Source organism: Phoca vitulina, unplaced genomic scaffold (genome assembly GCF_004348235.1).
Source record: "Phoca vitulina isolate PV1807 unplaced genomic scaffold, GSC_HSeal_1.0 scaffold32, whole genome shotgun sequence".
NCBI lineage: Eukaryota > Metazoa > Chordata > Mammalia > Carnivora > Phocidae > Phoca > Phoca vitulina.
In genome coordinates this window covers 7,813,117-7,836,963 of record NW_022589735.1, presented here as the reverse complement: position 1 = coordinate 7,836,963, position 23,847 = coordinate 7,813,117, and the positions used below count along the sequence as shown (strand labels likewise).

Genomic DNA, 23,847 nt, shown 5'->3' with positions numbered 1-23,847 from the left:
AGATAAACTAGAGGTAGAGTCAAGAAAACTGAAACCCAGCCTTAATTAAGTTTAGCTTAGACTCTGATTAGATTAAGTGGATCAGTCCCCACTCTGCTTAGTAAAGGAAAAGGATGAACCCATTGTGTAGGACACTGTCACCATCCAGAGCCTCTATAATTTGTCATACGCAATGTTGAGCATCCAGTCAAAAGTTATCAGCCATACCAACAGAATGGACTAAATGATCAGCAACCAAGAGGGAAAAAAAAACCCACAGAAAATTTTTATCATGGAGTTACCAGACAAGAACTTTTTATTATTTTCTTAAAGATTTTATTTATTTGAGAGAGAATGAGAGAGAGAGATCACGAGCAGGGGGGGAAAGGCCGAGGGAGAAGCAGACTCCCCGCTGAGCAGGGAGCCTGGTTCGGGACTCAATCCCAGGACCCCAGGAATCATGATCTCGGTCGAAGGCAGACACTTAACTGAGCCACACAGGCGCCCAGACAAGAACTTTCAAATACTGATTCGTTAGTTGAAGAAAAACATGGATAAAACACAAAAGATTAGTTCCCTGGAGAATTAGAATCTATTAAAAATAACTGGATGGGGGGCGCCTGGGTGGCTCAGTCGTTAAGCGTCTGCCTTCGGCTCAGGTCATGATGCCAGGGTCCTGGGATCGAGCCCCGCATCGGGCTCCCTGCTCAGCGGGAAGCCTGCTTCTCCCTCTCCCACTCCCCCTGCTTGTGTTTCCTCTCTCGCTGTGTCTCTCTGTCAAATAAATAAATAAAATCTTTAAAAAAAAAAAAAAATAAAATAAAAATAAAAATAACTGGATGGACAGATATTCTAGAACTGAAAAATATAAGAACTGAAATTAAGAACTCAATAGATGGGTTTAGCAGAAGTGATAAATTAACTGGAAGACAGATGAATAGAAAATATTTAGTCTGAAACACAAGTGGGGAAAAAAGGATGGGAAACACAGAGAAGAGTAGCAAACTTCAAACAGTGAAAAGTTCTGACATCCAGATTATTGGAGTCTCGGAGGAGATGCAAAAAAATGAGCAACAGTATTTGAAAAATGTCTGAAAAATTTCCAAAACTGATTAAAGACAACCCACAATTCAAAAAACTCTGTACACCCCAAGCCAGAAAATAACAAAAAGAAACCCACACTAGGCGCATCATAGTAAAACCACTGAAAACCATAACAAAAATCTTACAAAGCAGACAGCAGGGAGGGGATGGAGGGGAAATTACTTTCAAAGGAGCAACAAAAGGACAAAATAGCTGAATTTTGAACAGAGATGGTGTAAGCCTGGAAATAATGGAATTACCACTTAAGTTGGCTAAAGAAAAACATGTAGATGAATTTAATAGAAAAGAGAATAAACTAGAAAACAACTGTAAAAATTACCCCCAAATATAGCATAGTTATAAAAAAATATGAAAGGTTAAGAGCTAAGACTAGTATGATATAATTTAATTTACATTTAATCAGAGTTCCAGAAGGAATGTAGAAAATATTAAAAGAGAAAATGGCTTAATAGTTTTCCAAAACTGATTAAAAATACTATTATACACCTTTGAGAAGCTTGAAGACTGTCAAACAGCGGGGGTAAAGGGGACCCACCTAGCATGCCAATAATTTTTACGTTGTTTCTCAGCTCTAAGTGAATCTTCCTGTAATCTTGCCATTATACTGGAGCTGCAACTCTGTAAATTGTTTCCCATACTCCCTTACCAGCTGACATCCTGTTAGGATCTGCCGATAGAAGGTACTAGAAGAAGATTACATGGCATTAGATAAGTAGCAGGTGCCCAAACCCAGGGATTTTTTTTTTAGAAGAGAGATCATTTTATATATTAAAAGCCACTGAGATTTAGAGGTTTTATTATTACTGTAGCATAAGCCTATTATAACAAAATACGCAAGAAGAATTTTTTTAAGTAGACCCTTGCAACAACAAAAATAAAACCCAGGTATATGAAAGACATAAATGTAAAAGACAAGACTATCATGCTTTTGGAAAAGAATATAGGAAATACCTTCATCATTTTGGAGAATAATTTCTTAAACAAGACATAAAAAGCATAAATCAAAAAGGGAAAGCTTGGTGAATCTGACATAAAAATTAAGAACTTCTGTTCATCAGAAAACAAAACTAAGACTGAAAAGACAAACTAGAAAAAGCAAGATACTTGCAAAACCTATAGCCATCAAAGAGCTTATGTCTATAATATGCTAAAAATTCCAGTCAATCAGTAAGAGAAAGACTTGAAAAGACACTTAAAGAAGCCTAAGGACTAATAAAAAGGTATTCAATGTCATCAATAATGATGTTAAAATAGATAATACTATGCATGTAACAAGCTAGCTAAAATGCAGAAGTAGGACAATAACCAGATACTGGAGAAGGTTGGGATAACAAGAACTCTCATTCACTCCTGACGAGAATATGGATAACCACTCCGGAATACGTTGTATGTTAAAGCTGAAGACTACTAAAACTCCACATTTCCACTGCTAGATATATATTCTACAGAAACGTGTTTATGTGTACCAGGAATCATGTATAAAAATGCAAATGGCAGCATTTTTATAATATACAAAGATTGAAACCAATTCAACTATCAACAGTACATTGGCTATATTATGTACTGTCCTACAATATACATTAACAAAACTGAAGCAACTCTATAAATTAAAACAAGCTAGAGCTACACAACAGGAATGAATCTTAAAAAGAACTGTCAAACAAAAGCCCAACACCCGTAAAAATGCACAATTCATTTACAAAACATTCAAAACTGGGGAAAACAAAATACTTATTTAGGGATGTAGACATGGGTAGTAAAATTAAAAACACATAGGAATAACTGCCACAAACCACTAGACAATAGCTACCACCAAGTGAAAGGACCAGAGATGGATCCAGAAGAGGGTCACAAGGGGCTCCTGAGGTGCAAATTTGAAAATGATCTCTTCTCTAACCTGGGTGGTGGTCATATGCGTGCTCGTGTTCACCTTCATATTCTTTAAATTGTACGTTTATGTTTCATAATTCTGTGTGTGTGTATCAAAATTTTTTGATAAATTCCAAAAAAAAAATTTTCAAATTTTAACAGCAAAATAGTCATGAACATACGTGATCACTATGTTCTCTAGAAGGCAAGGAGAGACTGTTTCCCTCACTTTCCAGAAAGGATACCGAAGCTTGGAAATGTAAGTGTTGAAACCAGTGTAGAACCCAAGGTCAAGGTTTTGCCAATCAGGTATTCACTACCCAGATTCTGCCTGCACAGAGATGCATAGGAGAGAAATAGTGAACTTCGTATAAGCTCCCCCATCTTAAAAAATACTCCAAATAAGGCTCTTTAAGGCTTCCGGCAGGGACACTTTATTTTTTGGTTAAAGCCACATTGATAGAAATGCCATAAAAACATGTAAACAAGGTATCAGAACTTTGGTTCACTGAAACCCCTCACACCGAAAACATCTGAGGTACAAAGGCACCTTGCTAGGTGCTAGACAGCCTGACTCTGCTGCAGCCACTCTGACCCAGCCTTTGTGGCCAGAGGTGGCACAGGGTGACCAGGGAGGTCAGGACCCAGGTCACCTGGGACCCTCCCAAGTCAGCTCTCCTTTGCTCCAGACAAACATTCACTCCAACAAAGACCCAAGTGACAGGGCCTGGAACATACAAAGGTGTCTGTCATGTTGAACTGGAGGATGACATGGGCTGTAGGGCCAGGAAGGGGAGGGGCAGAAAAGGAAGTCAGTCAACTTCTGTCGATCCACATGGCCTCAAGAATTCCTGTCCTCGTTCGTGGAACCACTTATTTGAGACTGTGAACAGAAAGAAAATATGTTACAATCCTGTTGGTTAGTTTAGCAGCCAGAATGAATGACTCCTTCATGATGAATCCTGCACTGGGCCTTGGGACTCAAACATGAGTAAGGTATGCTCTCATACCTCAAGTTGCTCATGAGCTGGTAAGGAAGACCTACATATAAATAGATGACTGTTCAAAGGTGATAAAAGATACATGTGTGTACATTGCCATGGAAACTGAACCAAAGGGCACCTAACCATGTGAGGGAAGAGGAGACTCCAGGCTGGGACATGGTGCTGAACAGCAGTTATCCAGGGGAGAAGATGGATATACCAGATGATTCCTTTATCAAGGGGGTCCAGGAAATGGGAACAGGATGAGAAAGACATCAAGGCATGAACCACCCTGGTGTGTATCAAGGACCCCAAGCAGCTTGTATTGCTGGGAAAGAAGTGAGATACAGAAGCTAAGGATGAGGAAGCCTGTCAGGACTGTGGAGGGCCTGGACGTCAACCTCAAGACCTGTGGGCCAGCCGACCCGGTGTGTGTGCTGTGGGCAGCAGAGGCGCCGAGCTGGCCAGCACTGTCGGTCACCTAAAGCTGGGCCTCCAATCCACGCGAGCCACGAGTTTGTTCCTTAACACAAGACTCTTAGAATGACAAAACAAATTTATCCTGATGCACTACTGAAGCCAAAGAGCTTTTAAAATATAAATGTACCTAGGTGAAAAAAATTAAAGTGTCTACAAAGCTTATAATGATAAACGGCAATCTCCCACCCACCCCTTCCACTGCCAAACCCCACTTCTAGAGGACACTCACCTCCTTTAGTTGTTTCTTCTGATACTGAACCACATATTTCTAAATAACATGCTTATGCTGCTATCTCTTGTCTTCCAATTTTGGAATTCTTTTATACTACCCCTAAAACACATACTTATCACCTCCTATCTTCCCAATAGTGTTAAATCACAAATTTTAATTAACATTCAGTGCTTACATTATCATGTCACATAAATGTTGCTCATGCCTGAGCCACCTAGTAGTGTATGCTGACATTTCTCGTACAACTTTTTCTTTTCCCTGAAGTCAGCAATTGCTTCATTTAGTTTCTAATTGCTTAATATTCTGTGAACCTACCACTATTACCCCCAAAACTCTCCAAGAGGGTATAAACTCCTCTGTCTGCAATCACTTCCTATCATCCTGGCCCAAGTCTCTCCCTGGTTCACCACAGCTGCTTCCAGAACAAAGCTCCAGCTTCAGCCTCTGAAGTTTGGTCCCAGCCTTGAGCCTCATCTCATGGCCCCTGTGCCAAAGGCCTCCCCTGATGCAAGTGACAAAGGCAGCTGGTCCCCACACCCATGATGCCAGTTTTAGTGTAGGCCTTGTTCCAAGTGAGCCTTGCTTGCCTGGGTCACCCCTTCCCCATTCTGATTCCAGTTCTCTCCCACTGCTCCCTCAGAACCCCTGCCAGAGTCCACTCCTCTGGGAGCCATCCTGGACCTACAATGGTTGTGTACCTATTCTTCCTTGGAGCTTCCTCAGCTCTGTGGGCATCTCTGAGCATGTTCCCAACCAGCTATCCTGGCCCATAATCAGCTCTGTGGACAGCTACATGGCTGGATGAGACAACCAGTTAGCAGGGAGAAAAGGAAAAACTCAAAAAGGAAGACAGTCTTGGCACTGTGAAAATAGGGCAGCAGGTATCTCCCAACTCAGAGTCTAAGGCTGACCACAAGAGCCCAGGCTGAGACCACCAAGCCACTCACCCCACTTGCAGCCCACAAGCACGGGACAGGCAGCGTGTCTCGTACGGTAGTCACCTTCCCCGCTCCGCAGGAGGTTGTACCAGAATACGGCTGTGCCCTAGGAAAAAGAGACAGCCCGGCAGACAACACTCTTAGATTTGGGGCTCAAGGACCCGACCCTGAACACCTCCCTAAGCAGAAACACCCTCACTTTCCCATGTACAAAGGGACAGGGCTCAGGCATTCCAATAGCACACAAGTATCCACCCTTCATGGTGCGGCAGATGTCTAATAATCCACCTTCAGGCCACAATGTCAGAGTTCAGGCAGGAAGGGGCTAAGGCCTCTCACAGTAAGAGTCAAGCAGGCCAGGGAATGGGAACGGAGCTTCAACCAGTGACCCACAAAAACTAGAACTTACCTTCTTAGGCCAAATTGCAGCCCCCAGATCAGGAAAAACAGTGGCACCACCAGCTTCTACATCGCTCATCTGAGAACACAAGGCATAGAGCTTGGCCCTTGTACTCAAAGCTCTCAGAGCAGCTGAGCCACAAGGACACAAGTGTGCAGATTACCTTTCTCTGAGCTGGAGTGGCACTGCTTGAAGGCTCTGCTCCACAGCCGGCCCTTCGGCCAAGAAAAGCGCATCCCATGCATTACCCCTCCCTAAACCCTGCTTAATCGACGCGGTTCATCAGGATAGTCCCAGGCCAGGGGCACTTGAGAGTGGTAGCCCTGCAGGAGACCCAAATCCTGGCTGTCCCTGGATGGGAACAATCTGAGTCTGGACATGGAAAATGCCTGACTGACCCCCCGTTCTTGCATCACCATCCAGCCTGGGCCACGCCGAAGGCACCGTGCCCTGTGAGCTGCCCTAGCCCGAAGCTCCTTGCTGCTCCCAACACCATCTGTGGCCCCCACTGTGGGCTCTGTTTCTCTGGTTCTAGCAGCCCTCCCCAGGGCCAGCTAGGTGAGCAGACAGGGTGTGGTTCCACAGGCCCTGCTTTCTCCCAGGGAGGCCCCAAACTAAATAGAACACAAGCTCCACAGTAGGGAGGCTACACTTATGCCCACAAAGTGTGCCTCAGTTCATGCCCAAGGCACCACTTCTCTCTCATCTGGCTGTCTTACTTCAAGTTTTTTGTCTATAATGTAATAAAATGTGGAGTTTTAAAAATATTTCCACAGGATGCATGCCAGACAGACTAAAGAGCACTCAACAGACATATGGTAAACGAATAAGATGAAAACCTTTGATGGCTTCCCACAGCCCTGGGGATCAAATCCAGGCTCTTTTCTAGAACCCAAAGGCCCTGTCAGTCTCAGCAGCCATTCTCTCTCCAGCCACTCTCGCCTCAAGCGCTGCCTCTGAGTCACACCAGTCTTCTTCCCTTTTTCCAACATCCCCAGCTCCTTCCCTCTTCCAGGTCTCCACACATTCTCCCCTCTGCCAGAAAGCATGTTCCACCAACTAATTTCCACTCAACCTTCAAGTCTCCATGGACACATTATTCCCCAGGGAGGCCTTCTCTGAACCTCAACCCTGAGCCACTTTTTCAAGGTATTTGTCACCATGGTAACTCAATAAATTACCTCTCTGACGGTTAAAGCAAGTCCCTCATATTAGACTGTAAACCCCATGACAGACTCCACGTGTCCTGCTCACCAGCATGTTCATGGCCAGCCCCAGAACATAATAACCACACACAAAGCTTAAATGAGACACCAAAGGAAAAGATGGCCGTAGGCTTCTGTCTCTAAGTTACTTGACAGTTTGTATGCCTCTTTAGAGCGGGCTCTCTAAGCAGAGGGGAAAGCAAACTGCTCCTCGTGTGAGAGGTAAACCCAATGGCCTGTGGCTGAAGCACAGGCAGCAGACGGGAGGCAGGCCATTGAGCTCTGGGGAAACAAAGGCATCTTTCATTTAAGAGCACATCATGGCAGCCTCCTCACTCTGCCGCCAAGGAGGGAACTCTCCAGAGCACTCACCCCAAAAATCCTGACTAGTACTGGGCCCATCAAAAGGAGCCAGGGGTGTGGGTGAGCACACAGATGGGAACACAGGCCAACTCTCTCCTCCAGCCAAGAAGAGTGCTGAGGGCCAGAAGGAACCCAGCCACTGAGCGACAGCTGGTGGTATCAACCCTGACAGGAGTGGATATAAGATAGCACTCTGGACCCAGGTTCCCCGAAGGCCCATTTGCTGCATGCATCATACTCACGTAATTTAAGAACGTGGCCACACGATTCCCCGTCCCTAAACGCTTGAAAGCATCTTGCTCATTTTTCTATAAAATTAAGTGAGAATGAACAGTGGACCTGGCCCCAATACTTACATAGTTAAGAAACGTCGCTAACCTATTCCCCTCCGTTTTGAGGCCGCTGTCAAAGGGTCGCTGCAACAAACAACAACTTTCACCCACGTTTGCAGACGGTTCCACCCCCCACTCACAGGACTGGGGCCAAAAGGGTCAAGGGAGGACACTAAGCGTGTGTTCCATACATCAGCCTGGACCATGGACCAGAGCTGCAAAGGAAACACAGGGGAAGGGGGGCAGGAACAGCTTTCACAAAGACCTAGTCAGGGCTGATGCTAAGTCATGGCACAGGGAAACAGCCAGGCTGCACTGGGCTCCACAGGCCCCGTGCTTCCTGATTTGGACTTTTCCAGGAACAAAGACTTGGTCCTGGTACGGCATGGGGAGCGGGGGGGAGCTGATGTAGAGGCTGAAATACTCCGAGAAACTCCAGCTTTCTCAAATCAGCTGGAACGGGGCCCTGTGGAAACACCCATGGTTTGGGCCTTACCCTAGAGAAGTCAAAATGTGGCTCGTACTGTCCTCCCATTCCATAATTAGCAACCTGGTGGGAAAGAACAGCATTGGACCTTGTCAGCAGCATGAACAGTCCTGAAGCAGCCCATCTCCCCAGGGATACCGTCTCCCCACAACAACCAAAACAACCTGCATTCCTTAATAACCAGAACCCCCAAGTGCACCCTCTCAAAGGTGGATGATAACTATGCCCTGCCAGCACTGGGACACCGAACACATCAAATATATCCACGGCTGTGTCCAAGAGTCAGGCTGCAGCATAAACGGGGTTTCCCAAATACAACAAAATGGGCAACCTGCAGAGGGCCACAGCAGAGAAGCTCCAGCCCTTCAGGGACACTCAGAGGGCAGAAGAGAGCGCCTTCCATTGAGGCAGGCCCTGGCCGGGGCCCTGTGTGTTTGCAAGATAACAGGAAGGTAATCCAGAGGAAATCCAACAAGAAACTCAAGACAGGAACTTTGTTCTTACACTAGTTTGGGAGCTCCTGAGGACCTGACACTGCTCCTGCCCCAGGTCACTGTGCCCCAGTTGCTGTTCCTGGTCAAAGGGAGCAGAGGGAACAGACCCCACTCCCTCTCACAGTGGTTCCCTGCACGGGCAGTTCTGCATCCAAGTGAAACAACAGGACCCGGGCAGCCGACGACCGCCTCAGCGTCCCTGGTGGGAGCCTGGGTCTGGAGCATGACTGGAGCCATCTTGGCTTCCGCAACTACCAGACGTCAGTAACTGGATTTATAAGCTGTAAACGCCTGACTGAACAGTTTATCAGCACAGTGTAAGTCTTAAGTCACAAACAGTTATTCTAGCCTCAGTGGACAGAATGAGAGACAGAGTTCAAGACGAAGTACAGTATCTGATAATGGAAGCTGATAGATCAAGTGGTACCACCAATGTCCATCTGGGAACATTTGGCGCTGTATTGTACTGAAACCCTAAAAACCTCTCGGCCTCAGCTATCGGTGTTCAGGAAGTTGGTATTTTTTTGCATATCCTTTTTTGGCGATTCCAACAGTCCGATGTGAGATTCTGCAAAACTGGCAATAATGGAGACCTAGAGACATGAGGGAGAGAGAAGGAGGGGGGGTACTTTACAAGAAAGGAAATCCTCTTATTGCAAAAGAAAGCAATATCTATCAAATGTGATGTAGTGTCAGAATCTGCACAGCATGATTTTCAGTGTGCGCAAAACTAAATATTTTGATATGAAGAATCGGTGGACGAAAACATGCTATCATAGGCTGCTTCAGCCTTCAAGGTACCTGCACCAGAATACCTGGAAATCCTGCCAACAGTGCCAGGAGGCCAGGTTCAGCAGGTGGCCCTCAGGCTGGAGGCACATCTAAGGGCTTCAGCAGTTGATAAAGTGATAATACAAACACTTTCCTTGGGTCCACTTGTTGAGAACTTGGAAGAAACTTTTAAACATGACTGGGATTAGCGTGTCAATGCACTCTGCAAAATTTGATCACCGCTTGCTGCTGGACCTGCAGAGAATGACTGTACTTTCCAATACTCCCATTTGCGGGATGGGATGCTTAAACTTGCAGACCCCACAGAGTGAAAGAAGCCGCATCGTTATAGCGGGCTCATCTTTTAACAGTTTTGGGAATCACATTTGATCACGTGCTGATGCTCTTGTGTCTACACTATTTAACACTGTCCCCAAAGAGTGTAAGTGTCATGGGAGTTTGTGGATTTGCAATCAGATTCACCATCTGGGCAAACTCCAGGCCCAGACTCACAACTTTAGTAACAAGCAACTGTACATCAAAACGGATTCCTTGGCTAAAATTAACAAGTCAGGAAATGACAGATGTTGGCAAGGATGTGGAGAAAGGGAACCCTCCTACACTGTTGGTGGGAATGCAAGCTGGTGCAGACACTCTGGAAAACAGTATGAGGTTCCTCACAAAGTTGAAAATAGAGCTACCCTACGACCCAGCAATTGCACTACTGGGTATTTACCCCAAAGATACAAATGTAGTGATCTGAAGGGGTATGTGCACCCCAATGTTTATAGCAGCAATGTCCTCAATAGCCAAACTGTGGCAAGAGCCCAGATGTCCATCAACAAATGAATGGATAAAGAAGATGAAAGATGAATGGTGTATATATACAATGGAATATTATGCAGCCATCAAAAAAATGAAATCTTGCCATTTGCAATGACACGGATGGAACTAGAGGGTATTATGTTAAGCGAAATAAGTCAATCAGAGAGACAATTATCCTTTGATTTCACTCGTATGTGGAATTTAAGAAACAAAACAGATGAATATATGAGAAGGGAGGGAAAAATAAAATAAGATGAAACCAGAGAGGGAGACAAATCATAAGAGACTCTTAACCCTAGGAAACAAACTGAGGGTTGCTGGAGGGGAAGGGGGTGGGAGGATGGGGGAATTGGGTGATGGGCATTAAGGAGGGCACATGATGTAATGAGCACTGGGTATTATACACAACTGATGAAATCACTGAACTCTGCCTCTGAAACTAACAATATACTATATGTTAATTAACTGAATTTAAATTAAAAAAAATAAATCCCCCACCAAAAAAAACTGATTCCTGTGGGGAGGCATTCATTTGAATCATTAAGTGTGTTGTTACAAAAGTATAAGAGCCAGTCATTTGAAAATCATGGGTATTTATGGTACTGAGGTCAGAGTGAAGACAAAAAAAAATAAATGGTCAGAAATTACTTTACTAAGGCTAAGACATCAAGTCAGAAGTGCCTTCAGTCTTAGAGAATTCTGGCAGTGTGGCATCTCTTCCACTATCAGACAAGCCTTCATCCAATTCAAAAGAAAGCCTCAATTGCTCTTTTTCTTCCAAATGATCCATTGCAAACACATCGACTACAGGTGAAAGAGCGTCAACAGGAAGCAGAAGAACTAGCTCTTTTCCAGAAGCCTGTAACATTCTGAGGGACCATGGAGTTCAGGCTCTTGCTGGTGCCTAGGCACTGATTATACTGCAACCAGTCCACACTGAATGAACACTTAGAGGGAGGTGCTGAAACCCAGGTTCCTGTCCCCCAGACCATGCAGGGTCAAAGCTTTCAACACTGCTGGCTGGCAAAGGAAATGCCAAGACAATTCCTAGAAGAAGAAGAAGGCAAACAAAAATGGGGCCTCAGCCCCTGAGCAGCTGTGGTCTGGGTCTTCCAGAAGAGCCCTGACTTTAAGAGCCCCTCCACGTGGAGTCCTGGCATTCAGATCCCACTGATCACTGACCTACAACACGATGACAGGCCAGACAGGATGGAGGCAGGGTTGTGGCAGAGAAGCCCGTCCAAGTACGAAGCTGCTGCCTTCTCGGCTGCATGTGATATAGGGTTCAGAGCGTGGAGCCGGGGAGCCAGCTGGGAGGGCAACAGGGGCCCAGGTCCCATCCCGTCTCCTCAGCCCACCGGTCAGGGTATGGAATCAGCCAGTCAAGCAGAATGCTGTCCTCGATGGGGGCCAAGAGAGTCCTATCACTGGCTCTGACAGTGGCAGATGTCCTAACAATAGTCCTGCTCCATGAAGATAGGAATCACAACAATGCCAACAGAGATGTACCTAGTGCACTCACAGTCCCTACTGCTCCTGAAATGGTGGAAGTGGGAAATGTGGCAGAAGTCCTCTACTGAAGTGCTTGTTTATGGGACCACCTTAAAATTAAATTAAGCTTGGGGCACCTGCATGGTTCAGTTGGTTAAGCATCCAACTCTTGATTTCCGCTCAGGTCACGATCTCAGGCTGGTGAGATCGAGCCCCATGTTGGGTTCTGCCCTTGGTGCGGAGTCTGCTTGGGATTCTCCCTCTCCCTCTGCCCCTCCCCCTGCTCACACACTCTCTCAAATAAATAAATAAAATCTTTAAAAAAAATTAAATTGGGGCACCTGGGTGGCTCGGTTAAGCATCTGTCTTTGGCTCAGGTCATGCTCTCAGGGTCCTGGGATGGAGCCCCGTGTCAGGCTCCCTGCTCAGCAGGGAGTGTACTTTTCCCTCTCCCTCTACCCCTCTCCCCAGCTCATGTGCACATGCACTCTCTCAAATAAATAAATAAAATCTTAAAAAAAGATTAAGTTTACAAACTCAACACTAAACTGGACTGAACTGAAGATTATATAAAATTTTCACAAGACTGAAAGGTAATCAGCATGTTTTTAAAAACTGGTAGATTTCACACAAATCCATAAAGAGGACCGTCAAAACTGGTTTTCTGATTGCTGACACAGCTAGAGAAAAAAAAAAAAAAAATCAGTGATTTGCTTGGGTGTATCCAGGCAAAAGTTCAGAGAATCTTCCAAATGATCTTCAGTTCAATATTCTAATGAAATCTATGGTTGCCAAGCCTAAAGGTCAAAGGTTCAATCCTTAAATACATAGAAACTCTGGCCAGACAGACCCAGGGGACTCTTTAAAAAATGCCAGCAAGGGGCACCTGGGTGGCTCAGTCGATTATGCATCTGACTCTCGATTTCAGCTCGGGTCATGATCCCAGGGTCATGGGATGAAGCCCCACATAGGGCTCCGCGCTCAGCGTGGAGTCTGCTTGAGATTCTCTCTCTCCCTCTGCCTCTGCCCCTTCCCCTGCTTGTGTGCGCACACACACGCTCTCTCAATAAATAAATAAAATCTTTTTAATAAAATGTAAAAAATGCCAGTGAAACTTCTCTGGCAGTGTCTCAGGTCACCACTTTACAATAGAACCCAGAAGTCCCAACGTTCAGAAGGGAGCATGGCCAAAACTGATTTGAACTCAATATATACCAGAGGATACATTATTAGGAGCTCTACCCAGCTGCCATGTGTCTTCACAATCACCTTTGAAATAAAGGCAGAAAGCCAGGGTTCCACAGGAGCTACACAGCTCTCCACTCTCATCAGCATCTCCTGACCTCTCACTTTTCCTACCAATGGATCACAGAACACTTTACCTCCAAGTGCATGTGAACCAGGTGCATCGGAACTATGACCTCTAAAGATATTTATAGCTCTCTTAGAAGTGTCCCTAAAACAACTCAGGATTTCAGCTTCCATAGTCAAGAGATACAAATGGGTCTGCCATGCCCACCCCTGGCCCCTAGCTCCTAGTATGATACTTGGGCACACAAGAGATAATCAGTATCTGTTGAATGATAACTATTGGAATGACAGTAGGCATGCTTAATTCTAGCTTCCCTGTGTGAGGTCACTCCATATCCAAAGCACTGTGCAGTCATACAGTTCACTGGGCAAGCCCCCTAAGCCTGGCTCTGGGCACCCTGCAAGACCACCTAGCCAGAAATACCCGCTTCCCAACCCCAGGGTCCCGGGAGCCAGCCATACCTGCAGCAGTTCTGCAGTCTTTACTGTGAGCCCTGTGATGTGCTGCATCCGAAGATTCACTCGAGCCACAACAGGGTCATCGTCCTCCTCCAGCCATGAGCTAAGCCAAAAGAGGGAGAGAAAGGAAGGTGGGGAAGGCAGCTTAGATGAGGTCTCGTACTCTCCCCCCAGAGTCAGAGCCAGCACGAACAAGCAGCACAGGATGAGTATTCTAAGTAAGGAACGTGTCGGCAGGAAAGACAAGCCAAGCCAAGCCAAGCTCCCGTGAGTGAAACAAGGAAGCCCTGGAGATAGGGCTTGAGCTGCCACCCCACCACCACCGCCCCACCACCACAACCACCTCTGCTAACCTTTTGGAAACCCTGTAGCTGGCAACAGTGAGGACGCCTGTCTTGGGATCACGAACAGTGGCTCGTGCAAGCTGGAAGGCAGGAAGAGAGGACAGACTTATCCTTTTTTGCCTTGAGTGTTTTCCTAGAGAGACTGGACCAGATCTGCCACTCAGACCAGTGGGGGAAAGAAGTTTTTCAGGCAGTTGGCCCTAGACAAGGCACCGTGATCCTGCAAGCCAGGCAAGGGCAGGAGTCTAAGGCCCCCACATTTCCTGCTCTGCTGTCACGCCCTGGTCACTGCCCTGCTCTCAGCCAGGTCTGTGCTGTCTGCAGAACTATGCCTCTGGAGTCCCCTTTGTCCACCCAGCCACCTGCCTGGACAGACTGCTTTCTCACCAGGCACACGTACCGCCCCTGCCTGAGCACCACCTGTGCGCAGCTACTCCCACCACATTCAGACCCCGTCCCTGACCCTCAACCTTGTACGCTCCTCTTGACCCGCTCCTTCTCAACCACAGCAGTCTCCTCTGCCAAGAAACCTACCCAAACACCCTTCTGCTGCAGCAGCTCCCACTGGGCTCCCACTGCTGTGAAGAGCAAAGATAGGAGGCACACTCTCTACTCGCTTAGGAGCCTCACAAGGTCAGATGATAGAATCTGGAAAGGACTGTACAAATTGAAATATGTGATTTGCTGCCTGGAAGCCACCTACCTCCACATGTATGCTAACACACACACATCCACGAACACCCCTAACCTACCTCATACCCTCCCGATCTCTACAGACAGGTACAGTGACGCTCCCAGGAAGCACTTGCTGCCCAAAGGCAGCTCACCATGCTTCAGCTGTGTACTGTCCTAATGACCTCAACATGGGTGGGACCACAGAGCCCACCCCAACAGCACTTCCCCCTAATTTCAATAAATACTTACTGAGTGCCTACTATGTGGCTGGCGTTACACTGGGTGACCAACACATGGCCCCCGGGGGGGAGAGCTGGGAGCGGGGTAAGCTTCATGTCTGTGGGAGCTCAGTCTATACAGTCGAGAATGGTCAGGGCAAGACCACCCAGCTGAGACCTGAGGGGTAAGCAGGAGTTAGCCAAGTAGGGGAACATTATAGGAACAGGGAAGGAACAGCAATGCAGAGCTCCAGGCACGAAAATGGGTGTGACACCATGACTGTGGATAAGAAGAGGCCAAAGAGGCAAGTGGAGACTGGACGTGGAAGCAAGCTCATGGCAAATGAGAAACAGGGAAGGCAGGTAACGGACATTCATAATCAGAACATGGACAGCTCGTGGAAAGCTGACTAAGGAAGGGCTGGAGTGGTAACAAGGCAGCCAGAGAGGAGCTCAAGGCAAGAGTCAATGGCAGAAGGGATGGAGAGGTGTGGACAGAGCAGAAGACTGGTCAGGAGATCACCTAGCCAGGACACTGCACCCAGCTCAGGCAGTGTGGCAGTACACCGAGGACAGAGGACTTCCCTGAGCTCCTAGCTATGACTGCTCCCTATGACAAGTGCAGCTGCAGCTAAGCCCCATCCAAACATCTGAGCCTCAGTGCTGGCCTGGCATCCACAAGGAGGCTGTGGGCAGCCGTGTTCTGCTCCCAGAGATAGGCACGGCTATTTTGAAAGCAGGCCAGGGACCCAAAAAAGCAGCTGCCAGGCATTCCCCGCAGGCCAAGTTAAGCTCATGGGCCCTACTTCAAAGCCATAATAGCATCTGTCCCTCACAGGCTCCGGAAAGGAGAGGTCAGTTTGTAATGGCCCATGTCATGGCTTCTATTCAAAGACAAGTCTTCCCAACACTCCCCCCACACCGCCCCTGCCACACATGTGCACCACACACCCAACATGAATACACACACAGAAATGTTTCAGTGCCTTGGCCTGAGGGACAACTGAGGAACCTCTCAGGAGGTCCTAGCAGAACAAAGCCTCTCTCACCTGGCAACCAGGGAAACAGTTTTCTTCCCTGGAGGACTTTGCAGCTGACCCAGGGAGTGGAAAGGGTGGGTCCTGGTCCCCATTCTCCACACACACTGGCTAGACCATCCCTCAGCAACCTCAATGGCTGAGTCTGGGCGCTAGATGTCCTTGTACCTCAAGCCAAGGTCGCTTCATGATGAGGTGCAGGGGGGCCAGGATAGGAACCTATTTTCCGTCTCTCCACAAGCGTAGGGCCTCCTGGCCACTACAAGTCTATTAGGTGCAGAGCAACAGAGGATCCAGCTAAATGCCCCCCTTGTAATCACCAGTGATAGGAAAAGGGTGGGGACATGGCAGGAAGTGGTTCTACTTGAATGACGTCAAATGGGAGCAAATCTTCTATGAACTAGAAATACAAGAATAATTTTACAGCCTAATGATGTATATATGAAACCAACAGCCAACTGCATACTTAGACATGAAACACCAGAGGAATCTCCAGGAAATTCAGGAACAAGACCAGGATGCCAAATGTTAACAATGCTCAAGGAGTTCCAAGCAGTTCAACAAGATGATAAAAACAAAGGAACTATGATTATTAGGAAGGAGAAAACAAAATTTTCCTTATTTGCAGCTGATGATGGTGTCCGCACGACCAAGCGAGTCAGCTAAAACCTGAAAGAGGAATAAGGAAGTTGAACAACTAGCTGCAATCTGTACAGGTCTGCTTCCCTGTGGGTAAAATGAAGACAACGACAGTGTACTTAACAGACGAGATAGTTTATGTATGTTAAGCACTTAAAACAGGACCTGTCACACTTAAGAACTCAGAAAACAGGGGCACCTGGGTAGCTCAGTTGGTTAAGAACCTGACTCTTGATTTCAGCTAGGGTCACGATCTCAGGGTTGTGAGATCGAGCCCCGAGAAGGCTCCGCATTCAGCAGTAGTCTGCTTGAGATTCTTTCCCTCCGTCCCTCCCCACCCCGTTAAACTCACTCATGCATGCTCTTTCTCAAATAAATAAATCTTAAAAAAAGAACTCAGGGGCGCCTGGCTGGCTCAGTTGGTTAAGCGTCTGCCTTCAGCTCAGGTCCTGATCCCAGGGTCCTGGGATTGAGCCCCACGTCAGGCTCCAAAGGGAGCCTGCTTCTCCCTCTCCCTCTGCCCCTCTCCCCTACTCATGTTCTCTCTCGCTCACTCTGCTCTCTCTCTCTCCAATAAATAAATAAATCTTCAAAAAAGAAAAGAACTCAGTAAACGTTAGCTGTTACTATAAAATATACTTTTATATTCAATACTTCAGCATATGATATAGTAAACTAATAAAACAAGGTAACCAGTAAAAATATGATGAAAAAACAACAAAAAAAACTACCTAGGAATAAACCTAACAAGAAATGTGCCGGGCATGTATGAAGAAATTTTACAAGATATGAATAAATGGAGAGACCCGGAGTGCTTGTGGATGAGAAGACTGAATAGTGTAAAGATGTTCATTCTCCAAGTCAATCACTTCTTCGCAGTACTAACTGGGAGCTCCACACGACCCAGGATGGCAGCACCCTACGGCAGTTCTCCAAAACTCGCCCACACACCAGCCCCCGACCAGATGAGCTGACACTGCCCACTGTGGACCTGCCCTGCTCCCAGGGAGTCCTTCTGTCATAGCACCTGGCTGTCCACATTGGTTCCTTCAGTTTTCTTTGCCCTTGGACCGTGAACCCACAAGGTCAAACTGAGTCTGCAGTACCTCAGGACCCAGACAGCAGACTCATGCTAGACACTGGAAAAGGCCAGTGGAGGAAGCAAACAAACCACCCCATGATACTGGGGATAAGGAGCCCAGGAAGGAACTGCAGAGACACCTACTTTGGGTTTCGCGATCTCCTTGATCCTCTCGATTTCCTCGTCAGACATGACATCGTAGTACCTGACGATGTGTGGGCTGTCCCACTCATCCTCCTCTTTGAAGGGGGCGATGAGGAGCTGCGGCGTCCTGTTGCCATGGTGGTACCTACAGAAAAGCCTCTTCTGCCTCCGGGGAGTCTGGGGAGCATACAAAGCAACAGGCTCTGAGCACAGTGAGTCCTAATCCTTGGCCCCAGGCTGGCTGGCTGCAGACCTGGTCTCAGAGCCCGGGCCCAGCAGCTGCTCCCTCCTGCCTCACCACAGAAGCAAACAAAGCCCCACAGCTTGACTGAGAGAAACAATAGCCCACAAATCATGTAATGTTTCCTCTCTTGCAAGAATTCCTCTTGTCCACAAGTCCTGGGGCACAAGCTTAATCCCTAACTCTTCTCACAAAGATACGAGTATGTGAGAAGGGCTGAGGTGGGGGAGAGGACTTCTCGGTGGAGAAGCCGCTGGGAGGCACGCAGATATAGACATGGACGAGGCCCAGAGACCGCCTCATACCAGAGCCTGCTGAGGAAGCACTGGAGTCCCAGGGCTCTCAAAAATCAGTGACACCAGGGGCGCTTGGGAGGCTCAGTCGTTAAGTGTCTGCCTTTGGCTCAGGTCATGGTCCCAGGATCCTGGGATCGAGCCCCTCGTTGGGCTCCCTGCGGCGGGAAGCCTGCTTCTCCCTCTCCCACTCCCCCTGCTTGTGTTCCCTCTCGCTGTCTCTCTCTCTGTCAAATAAATAAATAAAATCTTAAAAAAAAAATTTTTTTTTAAATAAAAATAAATAAAAAATCAGTGACACCAGAGACTGAGCTGTTAGCTACGCCGCGTCTTCACGACAGAGACCACAACTTCCCGTGGGGCACATCCACACCCATGGTTTTCCTCACAGCATGAGTCCAGCAGAAGCCGGGCATGTTGCGGTAGGGAGGCGAGCTCAGCAATAACTCAGAGGATTCAAACTCCACCTGGGACATCGGGGGAGACAGTCTCCTGTCCTACACCTCAGAGAACACCCATCTGTCAGCCTCAGCAGATGCTACAAAGAACTGGGCAAGACACTGAGGAAACAGCCTACACACAGAGGAACATCCTCCCCAAAGCTGCCCATCCAGAGCCGAAGTCTAGGTCCACATGTGGGACCTGGCCATGCGTCTCACCAGTTTGACACCCTCCCCACGACAGAGGCTCTCATAGACGTCCCTCTCAGGCAGGTAGTCCACAGGCCTCTCATAGATGCTTTCCTGCGTGGCTAGTCCAGCTTCTGTCTGATTTGATAACATTTTTTCTCTTTCTTCCTCCAACAACCGTTCAAAGTACCGCAGATTCCCTCCAGCTCGTTCATGGCTCGGGTCTAGAAAGAGCAAAGAACAAGAAGGAAAAGGAAACCACAAACATCTGTTAGGTCATTTAGAGAAATTATTCTGTAAGCGGTTTTCTCTCCCAGCAGCTCATTTGCACGCAGTATTGTGCTTTCCACAGCATCTAACCCGGGCTCGCTGGTCGGAGCTGAACAGCCAACACGGGCTCTCCCGGCTCTGTCAGAGATGGGAAAGGAGCACAGAGGAGGCCGCATAGCCAGCCACACAGGGGGCTCTCCTCTCAGGCCTCCCTGGAGGGCCCAACGGTGCAGGTCTAGAAAAGCAGCCCAGTCTCCCGCCGCCTCCTCCTGACTTGGCTGTGAGTCACTTACATCCGTTCCCTAGAGTACATCCATTACCGGTGACCAGATCACATGCTGGCCACAATGACAAGGCAGGCTGAAATCCTGGCAAAAAGAACAACCGTATGACAATGCCATAGCCTCATCTGGTGGGCCTCACAACACAGAGGAGCAAGCTTGGCAGGATTACTGTGCCACTCCATAGATGAGGAAACCAAGGCCCAAAGATATTAATAGATTCAGGCTAAGGTTAGACTGAACAGGAAGCCAGGCCTCCTGAGTCCCAGGCCAAGGCTCTTACTAACATGACAGCATCTACGAAGCTCTCTTCCCACAACAGTCTTGCAGGACACTCATATGGTAGCGGGCATCAGACTCAAAGCCCATGAAAAGCAGCAGCAAAAGAAAGTCTTTGCTGATCTGTGACATTCCAGACTATGATTATCCCATCTATCAGTAAGAGGTGGAACAGACAGGTTTTAAAGACACAGTGCTTTTAATCTCCTTTAGTCCAAGACCCTTACAACACCAATGCCACAGCAAGTCCCCCAGTAAGACCTCAGACCTCGAACTAACAGGTCAGGCCATGGTCACTGCAGCAATCCTGAAGCACGGTTTGCTTCCTGAGCTGCTCCTGACCATGTGAAGGCTCACCCTGCAGAGCAGAGGATGCACTGCACCACTGCATTCCTATTTTAAAAGGGAGTGTGTAAGGCCACAGGTCTGAGTGTATCCATAAGCAACTGGGCAAGGACTAGGGCCAGAAACGAGGTGGGTAAAGAGCTAACCAGCAGCTAGAACGGGCCTGAGAGCAGTAAGCCATTGGTCACTGGCCAGCAGCATGTCAAACCAGCTCAGTCCCAGGAGATCGGCCAGGTAGTGGCCGGTGGAGTGACTAGCTCTCGTGCCGGCCCCCCATCAGCTCTGACCTTCCCCTAGAACCTCCGTACCAAGAGAAAGCAGGCGGCGGGTGAGCTCCAGGGCACGGTGCAGGTCACCCAGCTGGAAGACAGCGTAGCTCAGGTAGTCCAGCACCTCAGCCTTGGCTATGGTGGCCTCCTCCCCAGCATCGAGCTGCTTCAGCACCTGCTCCATCCACAGGACTGTGTGGTAATAGTCGCCTTCATTGTAGGCAGAGCGGCCCATCCCAAAACAGTCATCCACACTCAGCATGGCCTGGTACTTGGTTCCTGCAGCAGGAAGGGCAAACAGTCAGGCTGTAAAGAGCCTCTGGGCTATGGAGAGAGATTCCCACAGTGAGGAAGCCTGAGCCAGTGGAAGGGGGGCATCATCCCAGCAGAGTCCCACTGGGGCTTCAGGCCATGCGCTTCCAAGTGAGCACAACCAGGTTGGGCCTGCCTCAGACTGGGGCTCACAGCCAATCTCCTGGCCACAGACTCCCCTTCTCCCATGTGGGAAGGGGCCTCTGTTGTGAAGAAGCCCAAGAAGCAATAGTATTCAGGAGAGTATGAGGGTCCTGTGAGCCACAGAGGAGATGTCTGCTGGGCAGCTGGCCCTAGGAGTCTGGAAGGTAGAAAAATTAGTTAAATATAAAATATATAAAAATATAAAAAACAGAACTTAGGTGGCAGCTAAAGCCACGGATGAGGATAACTACTTCCAGCAAGAGTATGAAGAGAGAGGAGAGAACATGGCTAAGGCCAGAACCCTCCAGAGAAAGGACAAAGAGTAACACTGAGCAGGACCTGAGAGGTAGCACGAACAGACGCCAAGGGAGGTCAGAGCCAAGACTGCAGTGCCAGCTTTGATCGTTAGGTGGCGGGGACCTCAGTGAGCATCAACTCTGCAGGTCCTATGAGCACAGGTTATTTGCCATGGGCCTGGCACGGGAAAGTGACCTGAAGATAGTCTCAAGTCCAGAAGGATGAGATGTAGTATGCTACTTCTGGGAAAATGTAGGATTTAGGATAGGGGTGAGGTGGGAGGGGCCATGAGTGTACTCCTCAGGGAACAATGAAAAATCAGGCCCCATGCAGAGGAAGGAAGGGCTGTGACCCTCCCTGGAAAGCAGGGGAATCTCTGTTAACCCCATTAACAGACACCTAGGCATGGGTGACATGGAAGAGCTGCCTTAGAGGGGCTTCTTTCTGCCTGATGTCCAAGGTGGGGCTCTGTCCACAATGAAACCCCTACTGCAATGGGTCGGGTACTTCAGAGACTGGGGTCTGTTCACCGTGATACTGCAGCAATAGGGCAACGTGGGGTAGGAAGGCGAGGAGAGTAAACACAAGATGGAGTTAGTAGATGGGCTAGGGATCAAGGAGTTCCTTGATCCCTTGGGCCTCCACAGATCTCCTTTAGCTATGCAGTTCTCAGGAACTCACAATGACAGAGGCACTGTAACACCGCAGCTGAGCTAGCTGGACAAAGCTGGGTCTGTGTGGGCCTCGCTATGGCACCCACCAGCTGTGTGTGCCCATGGATAATTTACTGATCCTCTCTGAGTCGCAGTCCCCTTAGGTCTAGAGTTAATACCATCAATTTTAGAGAACTTGTGTCAAGAATTCAATGAGATGACATGTAAAGATGTCTTCTATGATCCCCAGGATGCCAAAAGTCTCACAGAGGCCGAGGTCAAGAACAGCTCCCACATATTCAGCATCCTCCCCAGAAGCCCATCAAAAGTCTACCCCTTTGGAAAGCACTCTCTGGAGAGTGCCAGCACTGAGTGCTGAAAAGCAATCAGACAGACATGAGACCCAGCTGATGTGGGTAAAGCTATTCCTGCAGAGGGTGTGGGATGGACAAGGAAGCTAGGTGGGGGGTAGCTTAGTACAAACTTAACTTAGTATAGGCAAGGGGGCCCAGGAGAGGGCACCATGCAACACCTCAAAGACCACACATAGGAGGAACTTGGGTTTAGCAGTTAAAAGTTAAGCTTTGTGATCAGGAACTGATGTAAATAGGAGATGTGCTTAAGACCACACGGAGAATGATTTTAAGGAGTAAGCTGGAGATATACAACAAGTCAAAACGTTATTTCAATAATCCAATTGAGAAGTGAGTGACCATGAGTCTGGAGTCAGGGACTCCAAGTAAAGAAGAAGACATAAGACAGGTAGGATCCACAGGCCTTAGGATTCTGACATGTGCTACCAGTGGACGGAGGTGCTGTTTGCTCAGGCAAGGAGCGAGGGAAGAGGGTAAACATTTCAAAAGGCAATGAGGATTTCAGTTTGGAACATGTGACTTTTGAGGAGCCCACAGAACACCCAAGTAGAGATGCCCTAAAGGCATTTGCCTTCACTGGTTGGAGGCTTGGCGGTAAGCCTTGATAGGAAACACAGATGTGGATATCATCCATGTACATGCAATGGGAATGGCTGGGCTCACCTGGAGAAGGTGCTTAGGGAAAACTCTAAGTAAGGGAATCCTGGGGAATAACTCCCTTCCACCCTCCCTGCTCCTCCAGGACATGCAAGGATCTGTTAACTGAATGTACAAGGTCAATGCTTGGGTGTGGCTCCCTCCTCCTACCAACCATTGTCACAGCTACAGCGTGAACACATCTTGCAGGTGCCCTGAGGGGCCTTCTCTCACTGGCTCTGGCCTGGCTTGATCCAAGACCTGACTGAGGCAGGAATTAAGAAGTCTACACTCCTTCCCAGTGGCTCACCAGACTCCTCAGTCTGGTGAGCCACTAGGCCTTTCCTAGCCGACAACAGATTGCCTCTTTCTCCTACACACTGTGATTCCCTGGGTTTGTGCCTCTTTCGGGGCCCCATGGGCGAGTGGCATCCAAAGTCTAATGGGGTCTAACTGAACCCCTGGGTTTATTGGCCTCTAACAGTCCCCCAGACCCAATATATCTTCTTCTTAGCATACTGAGGCAATCAGAAGAAAGGGGCCTGTTTTAAAAAAAAAAAAAAAAAAAGAGAGAGAGCGGAAAAGCCAGAAAAAGAAGCAATAGAGATCAGTGCCCCAGAATTCAAAGGAGGGAGAGTATCAGGAAGACTGGGACAATCAATGTGCCAAATACTGCTGAAAAATTTAAGGACATTATGCCTGAAACCCGACGGCTGGCTTTAGCAGCTGAGTGACCACTGGTGACCTGGCAGGGACAGGAGCAGTGGATGGTGGGCAGAGAGGCCAGACTCTGCGTGTTCAGGAGGACCTGGGAAGCAAGGAAGTGCAGAGCATGTGGCTGACTGTCCAGCAGCCTAGCCAGGTTAGGCTAACCAAGAGATCCACCAACAGCAGAGACTCAAAGGGCTTTGGGTCCTGAGGGAGGGGTTTGTAAGATGAGTAAGAACCCATGGTGTGTGTGAG

The 23,847-nt window shown here is 48.0% G+C and overlaps 1 protein-coding gene across 12 annotated transcripts in view; it reads right to left on the bottom strand.

Annotated features, from left to right (window-relative positions):
* Nucleotides 1-3,358: 3,358 nt before the first annotated feature.
* P4HA2 (prolyl 4-hydroxylase subunit alpha 2) overlaps nt 3,359-23,847 on the bottom strand; it is a 34,251-nt gene continuing 13,762 nt past the window's right edge. For 6 of the 12 annotated variants that reach the window (XM_032425336.1, XM_032425335.1, XM_032425334.1 and 3 more), the window contains 10 exons: nt 20,508-20,747; nt 19,055-19,248; nt 17,862-18,038; nt 14,077-14,147; nt 13,727-13,826; nt 8,382-8,435; nt 7,796-7,861; nt 5,995-6,063; nt 5,595-5,691; nt 3,362-3,835 (listed from right to left, as the gene is read on the bottom strand). In XM_032425336.1, coding sequence (XP_032281227.1) covers nt 3,765-3,835; nt 5,595-5,691; nt 5,995-6,063; nt 7,796-7,861; nt 8,382-8,435; nt 13,727-13,826; nt 14,077-14,147; nt 17,862-18,038; nt 19,055-19,248; nt 20,508-20,747 — 1,139 coding nt within the window. In that variant the 3' untranslated portion in view covers nt 3,362-3,764. The other 6 variants (XM_032425339.1, XM_032425342.1, XM_032425338.1 and 3 more) reach the window with 4 other exon arrangements.